General features: G+C 61.2%; 2 protein-coding genes across 5 annotated transcripts in view; one reads left to right on the forward strand and one right to left on the reverse strand.

The window, feature by feature from the left end:
* Positions 1-4702, forward strand: part of LOC117873112 (protein farnesyltransferase subunit beta-like) — a 31070-nt gene extending 26368 nt beyond the window's left edge. The window contains exons 9-12 of the mRNA XM_034762149.1: positions 434-566; positions 2958-3069; positions 3308-3422; positions 4296-4702. Of these exons, the coding sequence (XP_034618040.1) occupies positions 434-566; positions 2958-3069; positions 3308-3422; positions 4296-4421 (486 nt within the window). The 3' untranslated portion in view covers positions 4422-4702. The remainder of the gene's footprint in view (positions 1-433; positions 567-2957; positions 3070-3307; positions 3423-4295) is intronic.
* A 3030-nt stretch (positions 4703-7732) lies between these two features.
* On the reverse strand, positions 7733-21017 carry MAX (MYC associated factor X). Of its 4 annotated transcripts, none has more exons than XM_034762151.1 (5): positions 20820-21017; positions 20657-20683; positions 14093-14200; positions 9816-9939; positions 7733-8887 (listed from the first exon to the last, which is right to left on the reverse strand). In XM_034762151.1, exons 1-5 carry the CDS (start codon positions 20853-20855, stop codon positions 8700-8702), a joined length of 483 nt encoding a protein of 160 aa, XP_034618042.1. In that variant the 5' UTR covers positions 20856-21017; the 3' UTR covers positions 7733-8699. The 4 variants fall into 4 exon arrangements, with proteins under 4 accessions (XP_034618042.1, XP_034618041.1, XP_034618044.1 ...); XM_034762150.1 differs by having other exon boundaries at positions 9816-9945; XM_034762153.1 differs by lacking the exon at positions 20657-20683 and having other exon boundaries at positions 20820-21016.
* Between the last annotated feature and the right edge of the window lie 417 nt (positions 21018-21434).

Consider the following 21434-nt stretch of genomic DNA (forward strand, 5'->3'; position numbering starts at 1 on the left):
TCCAGCCAGTGTGGCTGGGGGGCACCGCGCTCATGGCTGGGCTAGAGATCCCATGCTGATGCTGCAGAGCGGCATTGGGGTGGCCAGTACCAGTCTGGCGGGCAGCGTTCTCGCTCTTTGCAGATTCTAACCCCCGGGCACCAGCGCGGTGTGCCGGACGGTTGGCACGCCGATCTGTCGGGCCAACGCGCTGCCAGGGGCCAGCCCTTCGGAGGTTGCTTTGCTCAGGCTGAGGGCTCCTCTCCACAGTGCCGAAAGAAAGTGGTTTCCTGGGCCCATGGGGGTTGGGGGGAGCTGGCAAGAAGAGGGAGGAGGTGAAATCCAGGGTCCGAGGGTGGGAAACGGAGCCAGATGCCGGTGCCACGAAGCCGGTCGTCCCGTGGCGGCTGTGACTGTCCGAGCCCTGACACGTATCCCCGTCTGTCCCTCCCAGCACTGGGTCACAAGCCGGCAGATGCGCTTTGAGGGCGGTTTCCAGGGCCGCTGTAACAAGCTGGTGGATGGCTGCTACTCGTTCTGGCAGGCGGGCTTGCTGCCCCTCCTCCACCGAGCACTGCATGCCAAAGGTGAGTCCGGGCCTGTGTTGTGCTTACAGCAGTGAAGCCAGGCCCAGTGACCGTGCCGGCTAGGCTACTGTGTCGTCTGCATCAGTGGCCAGGTTGCCTCCGTAGCAGAGGGATCCTATATTAGGCTGCCTGGAAATTTTGACAATTGGGTGTTTGACTAAACTGGAATATTTCAGTTTGGACATGGGACTTGTAGTCCGTGTGGCCTCATGCTTTTGTTTTCCTTTATCAGCTGGGCTTCCTGATCGGACTACATCTCCCATGATGCACTGCCTCTTTCTCCAAGGGGGAGACCATGGTGCATCCTGGGAGATGGAGTCCAGCCTATAGAGGAGAATGCGGCACCCAAACTACAGCTCCTGTGAGGCGCTGTAGCTGCATTTCTGAATCAGAATTGTTCAGGTTTGGGATGAACAAAGCATCCCAAACAGGTGATTAAGAGATAGCAGAACGCCTACAAGGAATGGAAGATGGGATGGATCAGCAAGGAAAGCGACCTCTGGGAGGTCACAGGGTAGGAATAAAGTGAGAACTGCCAAAAGCCAAGCAGAGCTGGACCTTGCCAGGGAAATTAAAACTGATAGGAAAAGGTTCTCTAGCCATATAAAGAAAACAAGGAAAGACGATGTGGGACCGCTAAGCACTGAGGATGGGCTGGAGATTAAAGATAATCTAGGCATGGCCTCATACTTAAATGAATCCTTTATCACAGTTTTTAATAAGGGTAATGAAGAGCTATGGGGTAGTGGCAGGGTTGCTAGTGGAAATGAGGATACGGAAGTAAAAATTACCACATCCAAAGTGGAAGTCAAACTCAGACAGTTTAACGGACTAAATCAGGGGGCCTGGATAATTGCCATCCAAGACTATTAAAGGAACTGGCCTATGAAATTGCAAGTCCAATAGCAAGGATTTTTAATGGATCTGTAAACTCGGGGGTCATTTCCTGTGATTGGAGAATTGTTAATATAGTACCTGGATTTAAGAAAAGAGGAAGAAGAGGAAAAAAAAAAAAACGTGATCTGGGAAACTACAGGCCTGTTAGTTTTACCTCAGTGGTGTGCAAGGTCTTAAAAACAAATGTTGAAAGAGAAAGTAGCTAAGGCCATAGAGGTGAATGGTAATTGGGATAAAATACGACATGGCTTTATGAAGAGTAGATCATGCCAGACCAATGTGATCTTTCTTTGAGAAGAGAACTGGTTTTTAGACAAAGGAAATGCAATGGGTCTAATCTACCTAGTTTCAGTCAGGCATTTGATACAGTCCTGCATGGACAATTATTGGTTAAACTGGAGAAGCTGGGGATTAATATGAGAACTGAAAGGAAGTAACCTTAGGAACTGGTTAAAGGGGAGACTACAGCGGATCACACTGAAAGGTGAACTGTCCGGCTGGAGGGAGGTTACCAGTACAGTTCCTCAGGGATCGGTCTCGAGACCAATCTCATTTAACATTTTCATTAATGACCTTGCCACAAAACGTGGGAGTGCGCTAATGAAACGTGCGGATGCCTGGCAATACGGAGGAAGTTCTGCTTGTTCCTGGCATCAGCCTGGGCTGTGTTCTCCCAGGCTGGGATTCCAGGGATGGCAGAGCGCTTTCTTCAGTGGCTTGCCGGTCAGGGCTGGGGAGCGGGGCTCCTGGGCCGCAGACTCGCCTCCGCCACTGACATGCTGGGTGACACTGGGCAAGATCTTTAACATCCCTGTGCCCTTCCCCCCACCCCGGCTGCAGGATCACTGCGGTGTTGTCAGACAGGGGAAGCAGGGTCAGCAAGGACAGCGAGCACGGCAGCGAGAGGCGGGTTCTGTGTTACGCTGCGTGGGGCGTTTCCTCGCCTGGCAGAGGCAGGAGGGATGCTGAGTGGTGACACGGAGAGAAGTGCGAGCTCACGCCGAGTGGGCGTGTAGGGGGAGGGGGTTCAGAAGCTCCTATGGGAGTTAGGTGCCCAGCTCCCCGTGACTCTCAGTGCCTCACTGCCTGCCAGCGGGGGGGCAGGGGGGTTGGAGCAGTCATTATTCTTAAAGCTCCCCCGCCCCACCATTCCCCTTGGCTGTGGTGCCTCCCGTGATCCCCACGGCCAGGCACTCTCCTGGCTCCCTGAGCTTGGGGGACCTCCCCCAGGCACCTGGAGCTCTGTTAGCTGTGACCTCAGAGTTGGGGGGACACCCGGGGGCAGGGCCAGCTCCATGAGGTCCCTGTCAGCCCGAAAGCAAACACGTTTCCCCACGTGGGAGAGGCCAGTGACAGTCACTTTGACCAGCCCCATCCCTGGCACGGGTACAACGGCATGGAGCCAGTCTCGCTCTCCTTGGCCGGCGCTAGAAACGGGGGACTTTGTCTCAGCTTTCCCTAACCGCCCCCCCGCGGCCTGTGCTCCCTCCCCAGGCGACCCTGCCCTCAGCATGACGCACTGGATGTTCGACCAGCAGGCGCTGCAAGAATACATCCTCCTGTGCTGCCAGTGCCCTGTTGGGGGGCTGCTGGACAAGCCGGGCAAGTGAGTACCTGCGAGGAGGTCACAGCACCCGCTGAACGCGCTGGCTGCCTGGAGCTCCGTGGCCGATGCATCCCCCAGAGCCAGCGTGGCCCAGGACAGCGCTGAAAGGGTTAAGAGAAGGCTGCAGCATCGAGCAGCTCATTGGGGCTCACAGGGGTGGTGCTGGGGGGCTCCAGAGGGCGGCTGCTTTGTGCCATGGGGGGGGCGTCTGACCAAACATGTCCCTGCTTGACTGCAGGTCACGGGATTTTTATCACACCTGCTACTGCCTGAGCGGGCTGTCGATAGCCCAGCACTTCGGCAGCGGAGACCTGCTCCACGAGGTGGTGCTGGGAGTTCCTGAGAATCGCCTGGTAAGGGGGTCGGCGGCCGGGCATCAGCAGGAGGCTGGCGCTGCCCAGGGGCCGATGGAGCCCTCCCCACATCAGCCCGTGACCAGGATGGCACGGATTGCTGCGCGCCCTCCTCCCTGGGTCGCGTGGGGCGGGATTAGAGCTGGGTCCACGTGAATACCGGCCTGGCCTGTCACTCAGCCAGCCTCCCGCATGGCCCTTGTGCGGCGAGTGCGATCCCCCTGAAGCATTGTGTGTGGGGCTGGCCTGGTGTTCCCCAGCATCACACCGCAGCGCGCCCCGGGTGCAACCACCACATGAGGCACGCCCTGCGCTCCTGACCCACGTGGGGAGACGGGGGGGGCGGATTCCAGCCTTGCATTCGGGTCTGTAGGAGGCAGGGCCGTGCACCTCAGCACCGGGCGTCTGAGTGCACGAGGACTGGACGCCTGACTCCTTAGGAGGGGCCTGGTGATGGAGGCTGGGTCAGCGGGAGCCTCTTCCTTTCCCAGGCACCCCTAGCCCTGTGGGAGAGCACAGCCCTGTGTCTGGGTCGCAGCCGGGCTGCCCCAGGCTGATTCCCATGGCCTCTGTGGGCTGCAGGGGCAGTCTTCTTCCTCCTCCTCCTCTTAAAGGGCCGCAGCTGGTACAAAATTGATGCATAGATTCCAAGAAGGGCCCATTGTGATAGTCTTGACTAAGCTCCAGGATAATGCAGGCCAGAGACCTGCCCCAGAATAATGCCTAGTGCACGGGATGTAAAACAGCGTCCCAGTGCCTCTGCCCCACGCTTCCTCCCACACCCGCCTGCCCTTTGTGCCTGGGCCACGTGAGCCGCTCGCCTGGGCAGGCCCCCCCTCGCCACTGTTAACTCGGGTGTGTTTCCCCTCGCAGCAACCGACGCATCCCGTGTACAACATCTCCCCCGACCGAGTGGTGCGGGCGGTCATGCACTTCCTGCGGCAGCCCGTCCCCGGCATGCCGGCGGCAGAAGAGGCGACAGCGGCTGCCGGAGACTAGACGCGGCTGCTCCCTTCGCGGAGGCTGTACAGACGGGCTCTCCCTGCAGTCGGAGCGCAGCGCGGGAGCCATCCTTGGGGTTTGAGAGCGGGGCGGACAGAGCACTCCCCCCCTTGGGCTGGTGCGAGCTCAGGGCGCTAGCCAGACCAAAAATAGCCACGCCGGCCCCCTGCCATAGGCACACACGGGCCCCGAGCCCCACTAACCTTCCTGCCAGGAGCAAAGCTGTTCTGAAATAACGGGCTGTGAACGTTTTAGCATCAATAAACCAGAACTGAGTCCCTGGTGGTTTCCTTGGCACCACCCTAAATCGGCCTGAGCTGCGGCCGTCCAGCCTGGCGAGTGCAGGCCCTGCCCCATGGCACTATCTGGGAGCGGGTGTGGGGCCTGTTCAAAATTAACAGCGTGGGAAGAGAGGGAGGCTGGTGCCACAGGGCCTGCTGCCCGATACTGGCTGAACCTTGGCTTGGCACCGGCATGAGGGGCTGAGCCGAGGTGGTCACTCCAGCAGGGGTCGCGGTCCCTGCTGCTGGGTGCCTTGAATGGAACAGGAAACCCAGTGGGAGGCTAGCTACGGGGACAGGACTGACATGGGCAGCAGCCCCATTCCCTCTGCCCAGGGTCTTGCGGGGTGATTCTGCCAACGTGGTTATTAACCCTTTTCTGGCTGCCTCCTCGGCTCCAGTGCAGGGTGCACCAAGCCAGCTTGGGGCTCAGCTGGCCTGTCCACCGCATCCTGGCACTGCTGCAGGCTAGGGGTGGGCCAATGGGCGCGGGAGTCAGCCTGGCCTCGGCTCAGGCCCAGCATGACCCAGGTCCTGTGGCTGGAGCTGCATGTTCTCCCTGCCTGACTGACCTTCGTGCTGGCACAGCCTGTCCTTGGGGCTGAGATCGGGCCGCTGGGTCTGCCCTTTCCAGCCCCCGTCTGTTCTTACTTTGCCTAGCACATCAGTAATCAGGGGCCAGGGGTTCCGTACTGGGCCTACCCCTGAGAAGGGCCAATGGGAGGCTCCATTTGGCCAGTGCTCTAATGCCATTAGCCCCAAGTGCCTGCCAGTGACCCCACTGAGGGCTGGGGGAGAAGGTGCCAACTCCTCCCAGAACTTGCCACCAGGGCACCGGTGGGAGCGGGGCAGGAGCCTGCAGCCCCAACCTACTCAAAGAGCAGCTCAGAGCCACATGGCATCTTGTAAGCCAGGGAGGGTGGGTGTTAGGGGCAAGCCACCCTGAGATTGATGGGGGTGATGGCGAGGGGGCAGCCATGACCCTCTCATGCCCTGAGGCCAGAGCTGCCAGGCACAAGCCCAGTGGTCAGAGCCCACTCCGGCAGGGGGAGCTGGATTTGCACCCTGGCTCCAATGCACAGAGCAGAGATTTGAAAATGGGGCGCTCCCATCCCAAGGGAAGTAACCACTGAGCAGGTTGGATGTCCCAGGGCCATGCTCCCAGCATTGGGCCCTGCAGGCCAGCATGATGGGGCATCCCTGGGGCTCAGGGGTGAGCCGCTTGGCACCCAGCTGTGGGCAGAAAGAGAGGGGCTGAGGGGGAAGCAGTAGTGGTGATGGGGGGGTCTCATGGCTGTGTGACTCCAGCTCTCAAGGCCCAGTAGCTGCAGCCACAGGGGTCACTCAGTCGTGCTTCCTATGAGCACGGCTGTAGGCTGCGTGTCCCAGCGGGCGGGGCGGGGTAGTGGTGCTGAACAGGGGCTCTGATGACCTCCTAGGGCAAGGGCCAGGGTTCCTTGTTTAGAAGAGCAGCAGTTCAGCTGTGGGAGAGGCTAGCTCCCTCTGCATGAAGCAGCAGAAGGCGGGGGGGGGGAGGGGGCTAGGCCTAGTGGCCCTAGCCAAGGAGAAGGGCTGGGTGCTGCTCCTCGGCCCAGCTCCACAGTGGTGGTGTGGCATCTGCCCCCCATGGACAGCAGGTGGAGAGGCGAAGGGCAGCATGGTGGCTTAGATAAACAACCCCCACCCAGCACGGCAGAAGCTACGCCCTGTAGTGTTATCGGAGGGCAGTTCCCAGCTGCCTCACCCCCGAGCATGGCCTCATTCCACTGGGTGCTGCACAGACACAGGGAGAAACAGGCCCTGGGCAGCCCACACACAGCAGCAGTCCCTGCTCCCAGATGCTCACACTGAAAATAGGCACATGAGGTGAGGGGAAACCAAGGCACAGAGCAGGGAGGTGAGCAGACATCCCCATTAGCATCCATGCTCACAAGGCCAGGCAGTAATTTAATGGGCTGGATGGAGTCACATGAGGGTGCGGTGCTGGGGCCTTAGAGAAGATGGCAGAGGGACAGCGAGAGCCAGGCAGCCTGTCCAACCAGGGGTGCCCATGCTGCAGCCTCCCAGGGTAGGGAGGGGGAAGAACCTCAGGAGAAACAGAGGGGGGACTGGATTGGTGGAGGGTGAGAACAACTGTTGGGGGCAGGGGTGCATCGGGCAGGGGACACCTCCCCCCTAGCCCTGCCAGCACAATGGGCACTGGCCTTGGTGCCCCCCAGGGCCAGCCCATCAGTGGTTCTCACCCTTCCCTTGCCCTGCTGTGACTCCCAGCCCCACTCTGCTGCCTATCCCCAAAGGCCCCTCTCCCTCTACACCAAGCTGGTTGCATGCCCCAGAGCTGGGCCAGGGAGCTAAGGCCTTGGCCACCTGGACCCCCTCCCAAGGAAGCATCCTCGTGCTGCTCCCAGGCAGCTCCCCGGGTGCCCATTCCTGTTACCAGCCTGGGATGAGCATCCTCCTGCCAGCCACTCTCCGTACCCCAGCACAGCTGGTTCCCCACCTCACAGACAGGGCCCAATTCCTGCAGCCCCTGCTCTTCCTCTGGGCCCAGCAGAGGAGCCAACGAGCTTGTGGCCTAGCAGCCGGGGCATTGGCCAGGCACTCAGGAGACCTGGGCTCTATTCCCAGCTCTGTCCGGACACCACCAGGCAAGTCCCTTCCCCATGCCTCAGTTTCCCCAGTGGTGAACTGGGGACAGTGCTACTGCCCTGCTTTGAGAGGGATGGAGGAAAAGACCTGGGTGTTCATACTCGTTCTGGAGCTCTGCCCACAGAACCGGCCCGTGCCCAATTCACTACAGCCCAACAGGCAGGGGCAGCCTGATGCCAAAACGTCCCCCACCACTCCCCTGGTGCTGGGGCTAGCTGGGCATCCCAGCACCCAAAGGTGTTTTCAGCATGCCCAACGTCTGCAAAAAAGTAGAGCCGCCGCCCGGCTCTGGGGGTGTTTCCTACGCGGAGTGGGGAGGGCAGCCTGGCAAAGCGCGCTCCCCCCCAGAGGCCGCAAGAAAACGCTGCCACCAACAGGAAGGATAAAATAAGATTTTTATTTATAGTCTCATAGTAAAGGGGAAGCCTTAACTTGCAAGACACTTCTGGGGCAGTATGTACAACATACTTCAGCTCCGCCGGAGGGAGCCAGGCCCTGGCCAGGGAGCCTGCTACATGGTGTGCACTAGAGATCGGAGAACGCCACGAACCAGGGACGGGGGGAGCAGGGAGAAGACAGGACGGAGAGAGAGGGACAGACACACATACACACGCGCTGGCTGTCGCCAGGCCCAGCCCCGGTGCCCCCTTCGCACCCCGCTGGACCGGAGCCCGGCTGCCCTGGGCCGAGGCCAGCACCACGCAGCCGTTATTAGTACCAGCTCTAACGCTTGGGGTGTATTTACATCCGAAAGGCGGGCGGCTGAGGGACGCCCGCACGCAAGGGAATTTGATCATTACTCTACGAATCTGTCGCCTGGGCCTCCGGGGGCGGGGGCAGCGGCAGAGTCTGGCCGGATCGAACCGAGAGCAGGAAATAAATAGCAATTCATCACCATTCACCCGAGATAAACTCCTCCCCTCCCCCCCTCCCATCACAGCGGGAGGCCAGAGGCCTGGCTTCTGCTAGGGCAGTGTGGGGCCCTTCCCGAACGGCGAGGAGAGGCTGGCTCTGGGCGCGCCAGACGGGCACCGCTGCTCTCTGCCCCTCCCCCCAGCGGCTCAGATTCACGGGGCGCGTTAGTATAAATAGAAACACTCGTAGAAAATGGACCGGGCGACTCGCGGGGGCGTCTCCTCCGAGCCGAGCGCTGCCCAGAGTCTATCCAAAGGCCGAGCGTCCGGCTGGCCCCCAGAGGAAACGCTGCCGGGCCCGGCGGGGCGGGGAGGGGCAGAAAGCTGCAGTCCGAGAGCCTCTACTAGAGAAGGGAGAGTCCTTACAGAGCGGGCGGGCAGGGGGCTAACGGCGCCGGGGCGGACGGGGCCAGTCCGTCGCTGCCAGGCGTCTAGCTGGCCTCCATGCGCAGTTTCTTTCGGCTCTGAGGCTCATCCGGCTCAGACTCGGAGCTGGAGTCGGAGCCGCCGTCGAAGGCGGAGATGGCGCTGCCCTTGGGGTTTGTGTAGAGGCTGCTGTCCGACGAGGAGTAGTTGGCCTGCAGCTGGGCACTCGACCGCGCTTTCTCCAGCGCCCGGACTGCGGGGAGAGGGGACAGTGTCAGGGGGCCCCCATGGGCCCCGGAGTGACCCCCAGGGGGCGGCAGAGCCCAGGCCCGAGGCTCTGGCTGCCCCCGCCGAGGGGTTCGCCAACGCCGAGCAGGCACTGCTGCCAGCCTAGCCCCCAGCATGGGCCAGGGTGGCCGGAGCAGCCTCGGGAAGCTGGAGTGAAGCCACCCACAACTGAGGCCACAACCCACTGCCACGCACAGCGACGGGCCCGAGGACAGAGAACTCCAGAGCCCGCTCAGCTCCAGCGGGGAGCCAGGACTAAGATGTGGGGCAGGTCCCCTCACCCAGTGCTGGCAGAGAGCCAGGTGACCCAGGGCTAAGATGTGGGGCAGATGCCCCCACCCCACACCCAGTGCCGGCAGGGAGCCAGACGGCCAGGGGATGAGACGTGGGGCAGATCCCCCCACCCCACACCCAGTGCCGGCAGGGTGCCGGCCAGCCAGGGGCCGAGACGTGGGGCAGATCCCCCCACCCCACACCCAGTGCCGGCAGGGAGCCGGCCAGCCAGGGGCCGAGACGTGGGGCAGATCCCCCCACCCCACACCCAGTGCCAGCAGGGAGCCAGGCAGCCCTGGCGTGATCCCCATTTATTTAGCACTTTTCACTCTGCAATGAAGCCCCACAACAATCTCCACCAGATGGGCCCCCCAGTCCCAAACCGGATACAACTCCCCACCCAATCCCTCAAGTCTCCCTCTGCCCTCACCCCCAGGGCACCCCAGAGCCCAGCTGTCTCGGCTGTTTGGACTGGAGAAACCCAGTGCCCGGGCAACAAGCACCACCCCCACTGCCCAGCAGCTGTGCGCTGCGGATCCGGCAGGGACGCAGGCAGATGACGAAATGCCCAGGCGCATCGAGCGCCCCCTGCCCTGGACGCGCGGGCGCTGCCCGCTCACCTTGCTGCTCCAGCAGCGCGTTCTGGCGCTTGAGGTCGTCGATGTCCTGCTGGTGTGTGTGGTTTTTCCGGCGCATGTACTGGATGTACTCGGTGGCTTTGTCGAGGATTTGGGCCCGGGATGCCTGTTGCAATAGTAGGAAAAAACACAACAAAATAAAGACCTAGTTCATGGGGGGGAGCTCCCGGGCCCCTCCTCCCCGCCAGGGGGACAGGCCCCGCAGCTGGGTAGGCCTAGGCATGGAGCGGGCGGTGTGAGCGGCTCAGCCGGAGCCTGTGGCAAGACGAAGCCCATTGCGGGGGGGGTGGGGGGTGGGAGCTGCTCCAAATGTGCATGACACAGTGACGCTACCTGAGTCTGCAGAGAGCCTGAACCCATCGCTGGGGGCGGGGGGTGCACAACACAGTGACGATGTCTCAGCTTGCCCTCGGCTAGGGCCCGGCCCTGGGGCAGGAGGGGCGCTCTGAGCGCTTGCGCTGGTGTGGAGCAGTAAGCCTATTGGCTGGCATTGCTCGGGAAGCCAACCAGACACTGGCAGAGAAGGCGTGTGCAACAGTGGCTACAACTGCGGCTCCCACACTCTGGTAACGGGCAAGGGAGGAGGGTGGCAATACTTGTTTCCTCATTTTTCTTTTCCAAACCCTAGGAGGTTCTCCCCAAAGGTGCCATTAGAAGAATGGTACAGCTGCAAAGCCAGCTGCCCTGGCCAGCCGAGATGGGGTTAAGGCTGCCAGCATCACCTTAACTCTGCCCTTCTGGCACACGCTACAGTGCAGATGTCCAACACCGAGCCACATGCCTGGGACCCACAGCCCCTTTGACAGCTGGCAAACTGAGGCACAGATTATGCAGCCTGCATGGGGTCACTCAGGCCGCCTGAGGCTAGAAGCAACTTTGCTGGGGCCCACCCACTGCCCGAAGCTCAGCTCCATTCACTGCTGCTGCAGAGAGGGAGGGACTGGCCCAGGCTGGCCTCAGCCGCTGTCCAACAGGCAGCCTGGAGGAGCTCCCGGCTGCAGGTTACCAGCCTGGAGAGCGAGGCACTGCACTCAGCCTGGCCCATCTCCACAGGCTGCACATGGGGATCCCAGCAGCTCATCGCACAAGCTGGTCCGAGCTCAGTGCTGCTCGGAAGTTAAGCAGGATCTGGCCACGGCAGCCCTCAGATGGGAGACCGGAAAGGCTATCCCCAGCCCGCCCAAAGTGGAGCCAAGTGAGGACAGCGTGGGGCTTGCGGAGGCTGGGCTGGACAGAGGCCTCCTCCCCACCAAGGGGACCCACTCAGTGCCCCCCTGGGCATTTTGCACTCGAGTTAGGGGCGCTCCAGCACCCTGGCCTGGGTAATCCCAGCCTGCTCTCAGTGTGTCACGCTTTCTGACATGCTCCCACAGCATCGCTGGGCCTCCAGAGGTGGCTGCATGTGAAAGGTTCTCTGCTTACAGGCGGAGCAGTAGGAACCCCTGCGTTCAGGTTGACTGACCTTTCCCATTATAATCCCCTGTTTTCACTTGCTTGTAACTCCGACCCATTTGAAGTGTTCAAGCTGAAATATTCAAGACTTGGCCTCTAGTTCCAGTTAAATGTTCTTGGAAAGTCTGAGCAAAATCAGCAAGTTTTGATGATGCAATTCCCCCCCTCCCAGCTTACTGTGGGCATCTTCCCAATCTAGCGTAGGAACCAGTTATATGGACCGTCCGCCATCCCTGGGAAAGCGGGTTCAATTCGGCCAAGTTGTTCGACTCTCCCAAGTTATAAGCCACAGAAAAACCTCCCCGTAGCCACGTGACAGACAGAACTAAAGCAAAACATCCCCTGACCCTCCAGCTCCTCTTCAATAAATTTGGGCCTAGAGGAAGGTGCACTGGGTTGGGAGCCGGGAGCTTCTCTATCTGACTGGCGTTAATTCTAGGCCCTTACTGAGCAAGGCCCTTGCTTTAGGGAGCAGTCAAGCGTGGGTCCTCCTCATTTGACAGGAGAGGCAATGAGGATTTGAGAGAGCGCAGTCACTTCGGGCGCAGGAGCCAGGTTTCAGTGCCTCTCACAACGCAGCTGCCAAATCTAGGTGCTTGGCGTAGGTTTCCGTAAGAGACTCTCCTGCAGAGCCAGCTGCAAAGAGCTGTGAGGACCACAGACGAAAGAGTCCTGTGTAATTGCAATGCCTCCTCTCAATCCTAACTCCGCCCGTCACTGAGCCACTCTCCCCACTGGTCTATTGGTGTTTAGCAATCACCCGTGTCACCCACTGGCAGAGCGCAGCACCTCACCCTCTGGGGGCTGGTGTGAGGAGAACAGCTTCCTACCGAGAGCAGTGAGTGGAGTTCCTCCTCTGGGCTGTGGACAAGACGGTCCCAGGTTCGAGCCCAGCCCATGACCCAGGGGCACATATTACAGTTACACAGGATGGGGTTCTCTTGTGGGATCTCTCTAAAACGCAGTAGGGGATTGCGCATCGTGAGCTCTGCATGGGGGAGTAACGCTCAGCGTCTCTCTCTGCTGAGACCGCAATTCCCCAGCTGAGATTTCCAAAAGCGGGGCCCTCCCCCGGGGTTCCTACCTCCGGATTGCAGCAGCCCAGCGAGTGGCCTGACTTGCTGTGCTAAGCAGACAGCGGCTGCCACAGGCTGTGAGGAGCAGTGCCGCAAATCAGGGCCTAGGCAAGGCCTCGGGAGCCAACTGCAGGCCCCCGTTCTCAGCCCAAGCCTGGATGAGGAAGGATGGGTCTGTCCAGGGCTGCGATACAGCGTCATTGACCTGACTGCACCCAGGAATGCTGCCTAGCAGGACGTGTGCCTGGCCCGGAGCCTCCCAACAGCTCTCTCTGCGCTTCCTCGTTCTTTCCCCAGAGCTCGGATGGACAGCTAGCTCCACCCGCAGTCTGAAGGGACCCAGGGCCCTCCTTAGCCCCCTAGCTCAGAGCCGGTGCCAGCGCCGACTCCCTTTGAAACAACACAGGGCAGAAGGTAGGTCCACAGTCAAGAGCCTGGCTTTTCCAAGCCACAGGGCCTCCTCCCGGGAGCCCCCAAGCTCTCCCCTGCCAGCCGACCCAGAGCAACAGGAGGCCAGAAGAACCGGGTGCCAGAGACCAGGGCAGGGGGTGCAGGTGGTGTCCTGGGGGGAACGGGATGGCCCCAGAGTAATGGGGCACGATGCTGCAGGGCAGGTCCAAACCCAAAGCGGTGCTGCGCCCCGGCCGTGCCCGCTCCGACTCAGCGTCACCAGCTGCCTGCCCGAGGCTGGAGGCAGCACAGCCGGCCTTAGGGAAACCCCATCACTATGTGTCCGGCACTAAGACGTCTCAGGAGAGATGGGGCCCTGCCCACGGCAGGCCAGAAGACGCCCGCCTACGTCAAGGCTCCCAGTCTCCAGCGCAGGCACCTTTGCCGCTGTCTCCTGGGCCGTGCGGCCCAGCCACCCAAGGCTCCCAGCAGGCGGGCCACAGCCCAGCGCCGGGTCCCCGCCAGGGGAAGGCGGGCGGACTTGTGAACAAGTTGGGCGACTTGAAGTGTTTGGGCAACAAGCTGTGCCGGGACAGTCATGGTGCCAGGCCGAGTCTCCACGTGGCGGGGAGACCCCGTGTGGACAGGAGGAGGAGCAAGCCCTGCCCCAGCGTGGTGCTGGACGAGCGCCAGCCCAGCGTGGCACAGCCACGGCTGCGGGCGGGAGGAGGAGGGAATTCGGGGCCCAAAAGGGACAGACCAGCAGACAGCAGGGTGCTCTGCCGGCGGTCACTGAGGAGACAGCACCAGCCACCGGGAGGGCATGGCAGGACAGGCAGCGCCCATCCCTCCCCGACCACGGGATCTAGGCAACAATGCAGCTCTCCTAGCAACACCCTTGTACCGTTCCGCCCTCAGATCAACCTACCCTGTCCGATAGTGAGCCTTTCCTCCGGAGTCCGGCTCTGCTCCCCACCTCGTCTCGGATACCCACTGGTGCGCCGGCGATACCAGCCTGTGACAGCCGCCAGCTCCAGCACCCTGGTCTTTTAGCTCAAGCAGGAGCAGCTCTGGAGGGCCCCGGTTCGATCCCCAGTGTGTCAGCGGCCGTCACATCTCCTCAGATGCCCCCTTGCCCCTGGCACTAGGGCACCCAGCACAGAAAACGCCCCAGGTGCCTCCCCACGCTGACCGCGGGCTCTGGATCTCAGCCTCCAGCGGCACTCACCCAGGGTGGGTCTCCCTGGGTCACTCTTGGCCCATGTCTCTAAGCCAGGGCTGCAGGGCGTGTGTAGGAGGAAGCCGGGCCGGGCTGGGGGCTAGCTCTCTCAGTAAACTCACCTTCTCTCCCTGGAGGGACGGGACGGAGTCCCGCAGACTGTGGAAGCTGTCTTTGATGTGGTCCCTGCGCTTGCGCTCCAGCGCGTTGTGGTGCGCCCTCTTGTCAGCCTGCAAGAAAAGGACAGAGAGACGGGGCGTTAGGGACCTTCGGCCTGGCCCAGCGGGGAGGGCGCCGGCAGCACCGGGATGGCGCTGCGCTCGGGGGACAGCGGTCTCTGGAGTGCGGCCCTGCTGGATGCAAAGAAAGGAAGGGAGGAACAAGAGCAGCGGCGGCAGCGGCCAAGGTAGCTAGAGTCAGGCGTGCAGAGGAAGAGCTGTCATCCAGGCAGGAAGAGGCCCCGCCCCCATGCTCAGGCCGGCCCCGCCCCCATGCTCACAACCAACCAGGATCGTTCGGTGACTGAAGCTAACGGCCAGTGACGATCACACACCTAGGTGGCATCTCCTGGGTGCCCACGGAGACGTCGGCCCCAGCAACAGGTCCCTCCTGCACACGGCGCTTCAGCACCAGATACCCGAGGGGCCAAGGGGGAAGAATCAGACTCAGCTGGGAGCCTCCGGGGCCGGACAGAGTCCCATTCTGTCCTCCCACCTCTGCCTACGCTGGTGGGGCTGCGGGAGGCTCTAGGACCACCCAGCTTCCTCCTCCGTCACCTCAAAGCCCAACCACTCCTCACAACAGGCATCGCCGTGCCCCCGAAATTCCAGGGCCAGATGGCACCGTGAGATCATCGCGTCTGGCCTCTGAATGGGATGCCAGGTGCCATGCCGGCATGGGCACCGGTTTCCTTCAGAACCCATTTCTCTGGCAGCCTCGGGTGCCCACAGGTTCCGGTCACCTTCCTGTGCTGGCTAACTCAGCTACAGGATCGGCAGCAGGCGGCACGTGCTGCCAACACTCCAACGCTGGCTTGGGGGAGGTAGTTCCTGGAGGCGAGCTGGCACGGGCGGGTGCAAGGAGACAAGTAGGCAGTATTCTTACCAGGCCCAAATGCCACGCGGCTGCTGCAGCCCAGGCAGCCTACCCGTTCACTGGCATGACTGCCCCAGGGCCCCAGCTGCCAGGGGTTACACAGCGTGCCCGAACCTACAGGCTGGGCAATGCCATCGCCGCTCCAGCTGTGCGCCGGATCCACTTAGCAAAGAGCTGAGCGCTCAGGCCTGGGGCCTGAAAACCACATTCCCTCCCCTCCTCCCAGCACAGGCAGGCAGACACCCTGCCATCAGCTCCCCAGGGGACCAGCAACCGGCCAGCTTCTGCTCTTCACAAGGCCTCTGTCTAGCGCTGCCAGCTCCGTGCCAGCTGTTCGCGGAGGAGGCGCAGTGCCACACCTACCCTGGGCTCTTACTGCGGGCAGGGGAAATGCAGGTGCTAGCTCCCCCTAGTCACCCAGCACCAGGGGGTTCAGTACAGCCACGCGCACTCTGACTTACAAGGAGTCGGCCCCAACAGCAGCCTGTCAGGAATGGAGGCCCTGCTAACCCGCCCTGCCTTCCCGGGGCCAGGCCTGGCCTGCCCCTTAGCCATCCGCAAAGAGCCGCTTTGGAGACCCAGGCTGAACTGGTCCCTCGACTGGCGTGCAGGGGGGAGAAGGGGGGTGCTCCCGCCAAGCTGGGCTATTTGTATGCAAATCACTTCCCCCAGCCTCTCTGGTGCTGGCCAGCAGCGGCAGCCCACGATAAGTCAAATGGAGTCGTCCTGGGCTCCCCCACTCCCCGGGCACTCGCCCAGCTCAGCCCCTCCCAGCCCTGGCAGCAACACAAAGGGGCAACTGTGCCGGGAGCTTCTCCGCAACCAAAGCAGAGCTTCTGTCCAGGGCCTGGGTGAACACCGCCAGTCCTGGGAGCCGGGGTCTTACAAAGGCAGAGCCGGGAGAGCTAAGCAGGCACAAAGCCGCCGGCAGCGGCTGCCGGGCACTCAGTCTCAGCGGCCGAGCAGCACCGGGAGTGAACGGCTGGAGAAGAATACGGCCATTGACCAGTCAGCAGCAGCGTTGGTTTCCCATGTGGCTTGGTTCCCAGCCAGCCCTGGAAGCTGGCTTGACGACGCAGGCAGCGGTTGTGGCTGATGGGTGCAGACCCAGAGCTAGAAGGCTGCTGTGCGTGCAGCAGGGAAGCTTGCTGGGACGGGGGTATCAGCAGAACAAAAATCCCCCCCATACAAGGGCTGCCCACTATGCCAAGGGCTGCCACCTGCAGCAACTGAGACATGGGGATGGCCCAGCCCTGGACAATTGCAGCGTGGGGGCAGCGAGCCCTAAGCCCAGACAAGGGTGCAGTGAAAGCAGCATCGGGCTCTCCCACGACCTGCTGATGGAGCGGATGCAAGACTGGCTCTTATCCGTCCAGCTCCACTTGGCACAAGCCGTGCCTGGTGCCAAGCGAGGCCCGCGTGACAACACTGCCCCATTCATCAGCCAGCATGGCCTGCTGCCACGTGACTCTCCGTTAGTGCTTCCTAGCGCCCTTCCCGGGCTGGCAGGTGCTGCAGAGGGTCTCAGCTTCGGCCAGCCCTGCGGTGCCTTGGTGGGGACTGCCAGCACCCGCACAGCCGGGCCTCGGGGCACACGAGAGGAAGGAAAACACCTCGCGCCAACCCGTCAAACCCTGGCTCAGACATATGGCTGAATGGCCCTGGGCTCTGCTCTGCCTTTAAGAGTCACAATCACTGGAAAAGCAGGGCTCTATCTAGACATCCTTGGGCAGCGAGGAGAGCAAATCACGGAACAGCCGGGCTCACGGCCTGCGTGGCACACGCAGCCAGCACCCTGACAGCGAGGGTGGGCAGTGGACGCAGCAGCCTGTGGAATCGTTGCACTGCCCACCTGGTCCCTGCCTACACATGCCTTCCACCCCCCCCATCGGCAACAGACAGAGCACTCCAAGCTCCGATCACCCCCACCGGCAGCAGAAGGCCCTGCCCAACACAGCCCAGCATGGGGGAGACGGCCTGAACCCTTAACAGAGGGGAAGAGTAAACCCAGGTCAAGTCATCTAATGACACCTGGTGGGAATAAAAACAAAGCTGCCTCCCTTCCGGGTCACCCGAGGACACGAGCCAGACCAGACACTTAAGTCAACATTCAGGATTAGCCAGCAGTGCAATCGCATTAGCTCAGAACGCCAAGCCGCGGGCCCCCATGCCCTCGAGGAACGGAGCTGCCCACCGGGGACACGCGCCGAGGTGTCTCCTGCTTGCGACACGGAGAAGCTTCCAACTGGGCGCCCTGGAAGCTGCTACTCTGCAAACCGACCAAAGATGTGGGAGAGCAAAACAGAGCCTGCCAAGAGATGCCCTGCACCAGTCTGAGCCGGGCAAGCCAGGGCCTGATCCTGAGCTGTACCCAGTTGGCGCAGATGCCACAAGGCGGCCTTTTAGGGGCTGCTTTTAAAGATCTTCCTTGAAATTGTCACTTTCCATAGCCAGCCCCCCACAAACCAGGAACCAAACGGGTGCTGTTAAGGAACAATCCCACGGTGCCTATGACACCAGCACGGCACATCATGGAGCATTTGTGCCAGGCCAAACAGGAGCAGCTATTTGCGTTAGCGGCTTGAACCTCAATGTATCACGGCTTCCCAGCCCCTCTCCCCGAGTAAGCTGCACTTTCCAAAACAGATCGTTTCGCAAGGCTCAAGAAGTACCAACAAGGGAGCCCAAAAAAACACGCACTGCTCGACAGGAGACCATGCTTCTCCAGGCCAACAACCCTCCGCAGGCCAAGCTCACGCTCACCGGGGTTCTTCCACCAGCTGGCAAGGGAAGACAAAGGGACTTCCAAAGTCATTTGCTCCCAAGACTTATTTAAGGAAGCCTTTAACTGAAAAAGCAGCCGCCCCACACTTCTCCCCCTAGCAACTCACAGCAAGTTGTCCGGAGCCAACACTGAGTTTAGAGGCATTTAGAAGCTACAAGTTGAAAACTGGACTCCAAGTGGTAAAACCTAATTTACTCTTGGCATGTTTGCTTACTGTGGAGCATTTCCCTCTAGCTGGACAGCGCAAACAGGCAGAAAGTTTCCCGGCCTGCTTCTCCCACCCTAGCAGGAGGCGAGCGGGTTAAGGGTACAACCGCGGCAGAGAAAAGTTTTCACTGTAATTCGGAGAGATTCATAAACATGGCCATGCAAATCATGGCTTCGACTTTTAGGCCTACCGGGTAGTACTGTAGCTTTCTACACTGCCACCCTCTGGCTGAGACCTGAAATCCTTCCTGCCGCTTAAAAGAAGCGATAACCACTTCCGTCTGAGCCATGTTTACTTACAGTTGTTACCAGAAACACCGAAGATTATGGAAACTGAAAGGCTGGAGGAAAGTGTCCTGGACTTTCAGTTTCTTTTCTTCGGGCGTTTGACAGCTGCTTGCTCCGTTAGTGGGGTTCTTTCGCACAGCAAGAGGGGTGAGAAATATTTTTTTAAAACAGGAAAATCTGGATGTGAAACCATCTCCATCAGCAAGGGCCTTCCAGGCCACACACAGCTAGAAGTTGCCTTGATTTGGTGGGGTGGCCCGTTCCCTCCCGAAGAGGGGAGCACGCAAACCTAGGATTTCGAGCAGTGAGCAAGATTCGATTTGATAATCCAGGAGTCAACAGAGATATATGGCCCAACGCCAGTCTAGGAAGGTCCTTTTACACAGCCCTGGTATGTGGTTCACCCACATGCACCATTCCCCAAAGGATTCAGGGAGCAACCGATGTATTGCAATCTTACTGGTCTAGGCAAGGCCTGGTACAGGGACAAACATCCATTGCGGGACACGAGAACAATATGGGATCTCGAACTATAAAATACCGGCACGTGGCACCATCTAGTCAGACAACGAATTTCAAGACAAACCAAGGAATGGGACGGAAACCCCTTGGCACTGCTGATGCTCCTGTACCACAACTCCACCTCAGCTGGACTCAACCATTAACACAGAACGACTCCCTACAAGCAGTCACTCCCAAACAAGACAAATGCCTTATGGGATGTCACAGAACCACAGCAGTTACACCTTCAATCCCTGACCCAAGCTCTGGGCAGGCTGCAATGTCCCCAGCTGTCCCCCCACCAAGGAAGGGTGGACCCCAAAACGGGTTCTCTCCCCTGTGCTCAGAATACCACCACCTGTCAGGCCTGGGATCTCAGCCCAGTAATTCCTTCATGCTCGAAGCTACTCCTCCATAGAGACGGGGGCCCCCTCTCCCAAACCATCACTGCTCGTGATGTATATGTCCCCCATCTCTCCCCCACCCCAGCCAGTCTACACTACCCACCCTTCCCATGCATGGCCTAGATCCCCTTGCACCTTTCCTCACACTCACAGCCTAGAGCACGAACCTACACACAATGAGCCCACATGGCCCAACTCTCCCCCCACACACCCAGCCCATGTCCCCAGCCACACATGCCAATCCTAGGTCCCCCCTCCAATTCCTCACACCCTGGCCTAGATCCCACACTCCCCCAACCTAGAACCTCTCCACATGCACGTGCCTGGCCTAGATCCTCCCCAATTTCCCCCACACACTCAGCCGGCCTAGATCCCCCACATACACGGGAGCAAGCCCAGCTGGCCTAGATCCCTCTCCCACATGCCTGGCTGGCCTAGATCCCTCCTCCTTCACATACATGCCTAGCCTAGATCCTCCCCACTTCCAGCCTACATCCTCTTGACACCCCACCCCCAAACCTGGCCTAGATCCCCTCCACCACCACTGCCATGTCTAGCCACGATCTCCACATACACACACAGTGTAGATTCTCCTCCAACACACACACACCTAGCCTTGATCCCACCCCCACCGTACATGCTCAGTCTACATTCCCCTCCAAATCCTCCTTCACGCATGCTCAGCCTAGATTCCCATCCACACACACCCCAACCTAGCATGCCAGGTCTAGATTTTTCTCCACAACCCCCCACTCATGCTTGATCTTGATCCCACCTGGATCTCATACACACTCCCCTGACACATGTCCCATTCTAGGTCCTCCTTCACACCACCCATCTAAATCCCCATCTCACACACTGACCTCCCCCCAAACACACTGGGTCTATATCCTCCTTCCCACCCCATCCTAGATTCCCACTCCACATATGCCTGCTACAGATGCCCCCTCCAGCCACCACTCTACACCTCCCTGATCTAGATCCCCCTTCCCGATCCCATGCCCCACATGCCTGATCTAGATTCCCACCCCACCACAGATGACCCTTCCCAATCCCACCCCACCCCTTGAGCACATGAGCCTGGCTGACCCTTCCCTGCCCTAGATCCCAGCCCCAGCTCCCCTATACACACCTCCCAGCCTGGATCTCTGAGCCTGCGTCGCCCTGCCCCGGCCTGGATCCCAGCCCCTGCTAGCTCACAGTCCATGTCCGTCTCGGATCACATGAACTGAGAGCCAGCTGGGTCGGGTCCCCTAGATCCACTCCCTGCGCACCCGGCCTGCCCCCCCCCCCGCCCCCCAGCCGAGCGCTCACACCGGCGCGGCCTGGCTGCCCGGGCCGGGCCGGGCCGTGCCGTGCCGGGCGGGGCGGGGGCGGGCGGTAAGCAAGGAAAGGCAGGCACGTACCGCAGACTGAAACCTCGGCTGCTCTTCCTGCAATAAGAGAGAGATAGAGAAACACACGCGTTACTGTCAGCGCCGCTGCCCGCGCCGAGCCGAGCCGAGCCGAGCCGGGCCGGGCCGGGCTGACACGGGCCGGGCCGCAGGGGGGGCAGGGGGCGCCACTCACGTCGCTCTCCACCTCGATGTCATCGTTGTCGCTCATGCTGCCGGGCCTCCGGGCGCTGCGAGCCGAGCCGAGCCGAGCCGGGCGGGGCGCGGGGGGGAGCCGCGGGCAGCGCAACAACAACAGCCCGCACCGCGCAGCCACCTCCCTCCCGCAGCCCCAGCAGCGCCGCCGCCGCCGCCTCCACCACCGTGCGCCGCCCCCGGCCACGTGACCGCCGCCGCCGCGGGGCCTGCTGGGGGGTGGAGTTCGCTGGGGGGCGGGCGGCAGCCGCTGTCCCGCCGCCGCGAACTACAATTCCCAGCGGGCCCCGCGCGGCCCTGTCTGCGGCCCCGGAGCCCCCTGCGGCGGCGGCGGCGGCGCGCTGCACGCCGGGGGCTGTAGTCTCGGGCAAGGAGGAAGGACTCCGCGGAGAAGAAGACACGTGGATAGGAGGCGGAGAGTGTGCGGGACCCCACCCTACTACCAACCCCACGGTGCGGGGCCGTGCCCGGGCTGCTTCCGCACTTGGAACAGACCCCGCGCTGGGGTGAGGGGGTCCAAGGCCCCTACCGCACCTAGGGGGCAGGGACCCCACCCTGGGGCGGGGGGCTGTGTCCAAGGCCCATGCCCACCTAG

Source organism: Trachemys scripta, chromosome 2 (genome assembly GCF_013100865.1).
Source record: "Trachemys scripta elegans isolate TJP31775 chromosome 2, CAS_Tse_1.0, whole genome shotgun sequence".
NCBI lineage: Eukaryota > Metazoa > Chordata > Testudines > Emydidae > Trachemys > Trachemys scripta.

Excerpts from the sequence above, each read along its gene's own strand:
- MAX (XM_034762150.1), bottom strand. The coding sequence starts at position 20,855 with ATGAGCGACAACGATGACATCGAGGTGGAGAGCGAC. Across the intron at positions 14,201-20,656 it reads AGCCGAGGTTTCAGTCTGCG|GCTGACAAGAGGGCGCACCA; the intron begins GTACGTGCCTGC and ends CTTTTCTTGCAG. Across the intron at positions 8,888-9,815 it reads CGCGCTGCTGGAGCAGCAAG|TCCGGGCGCTGGAGAAAGCG; the intron begins GTGAGCGGGCAG and ends CTCTCCCCGCAG.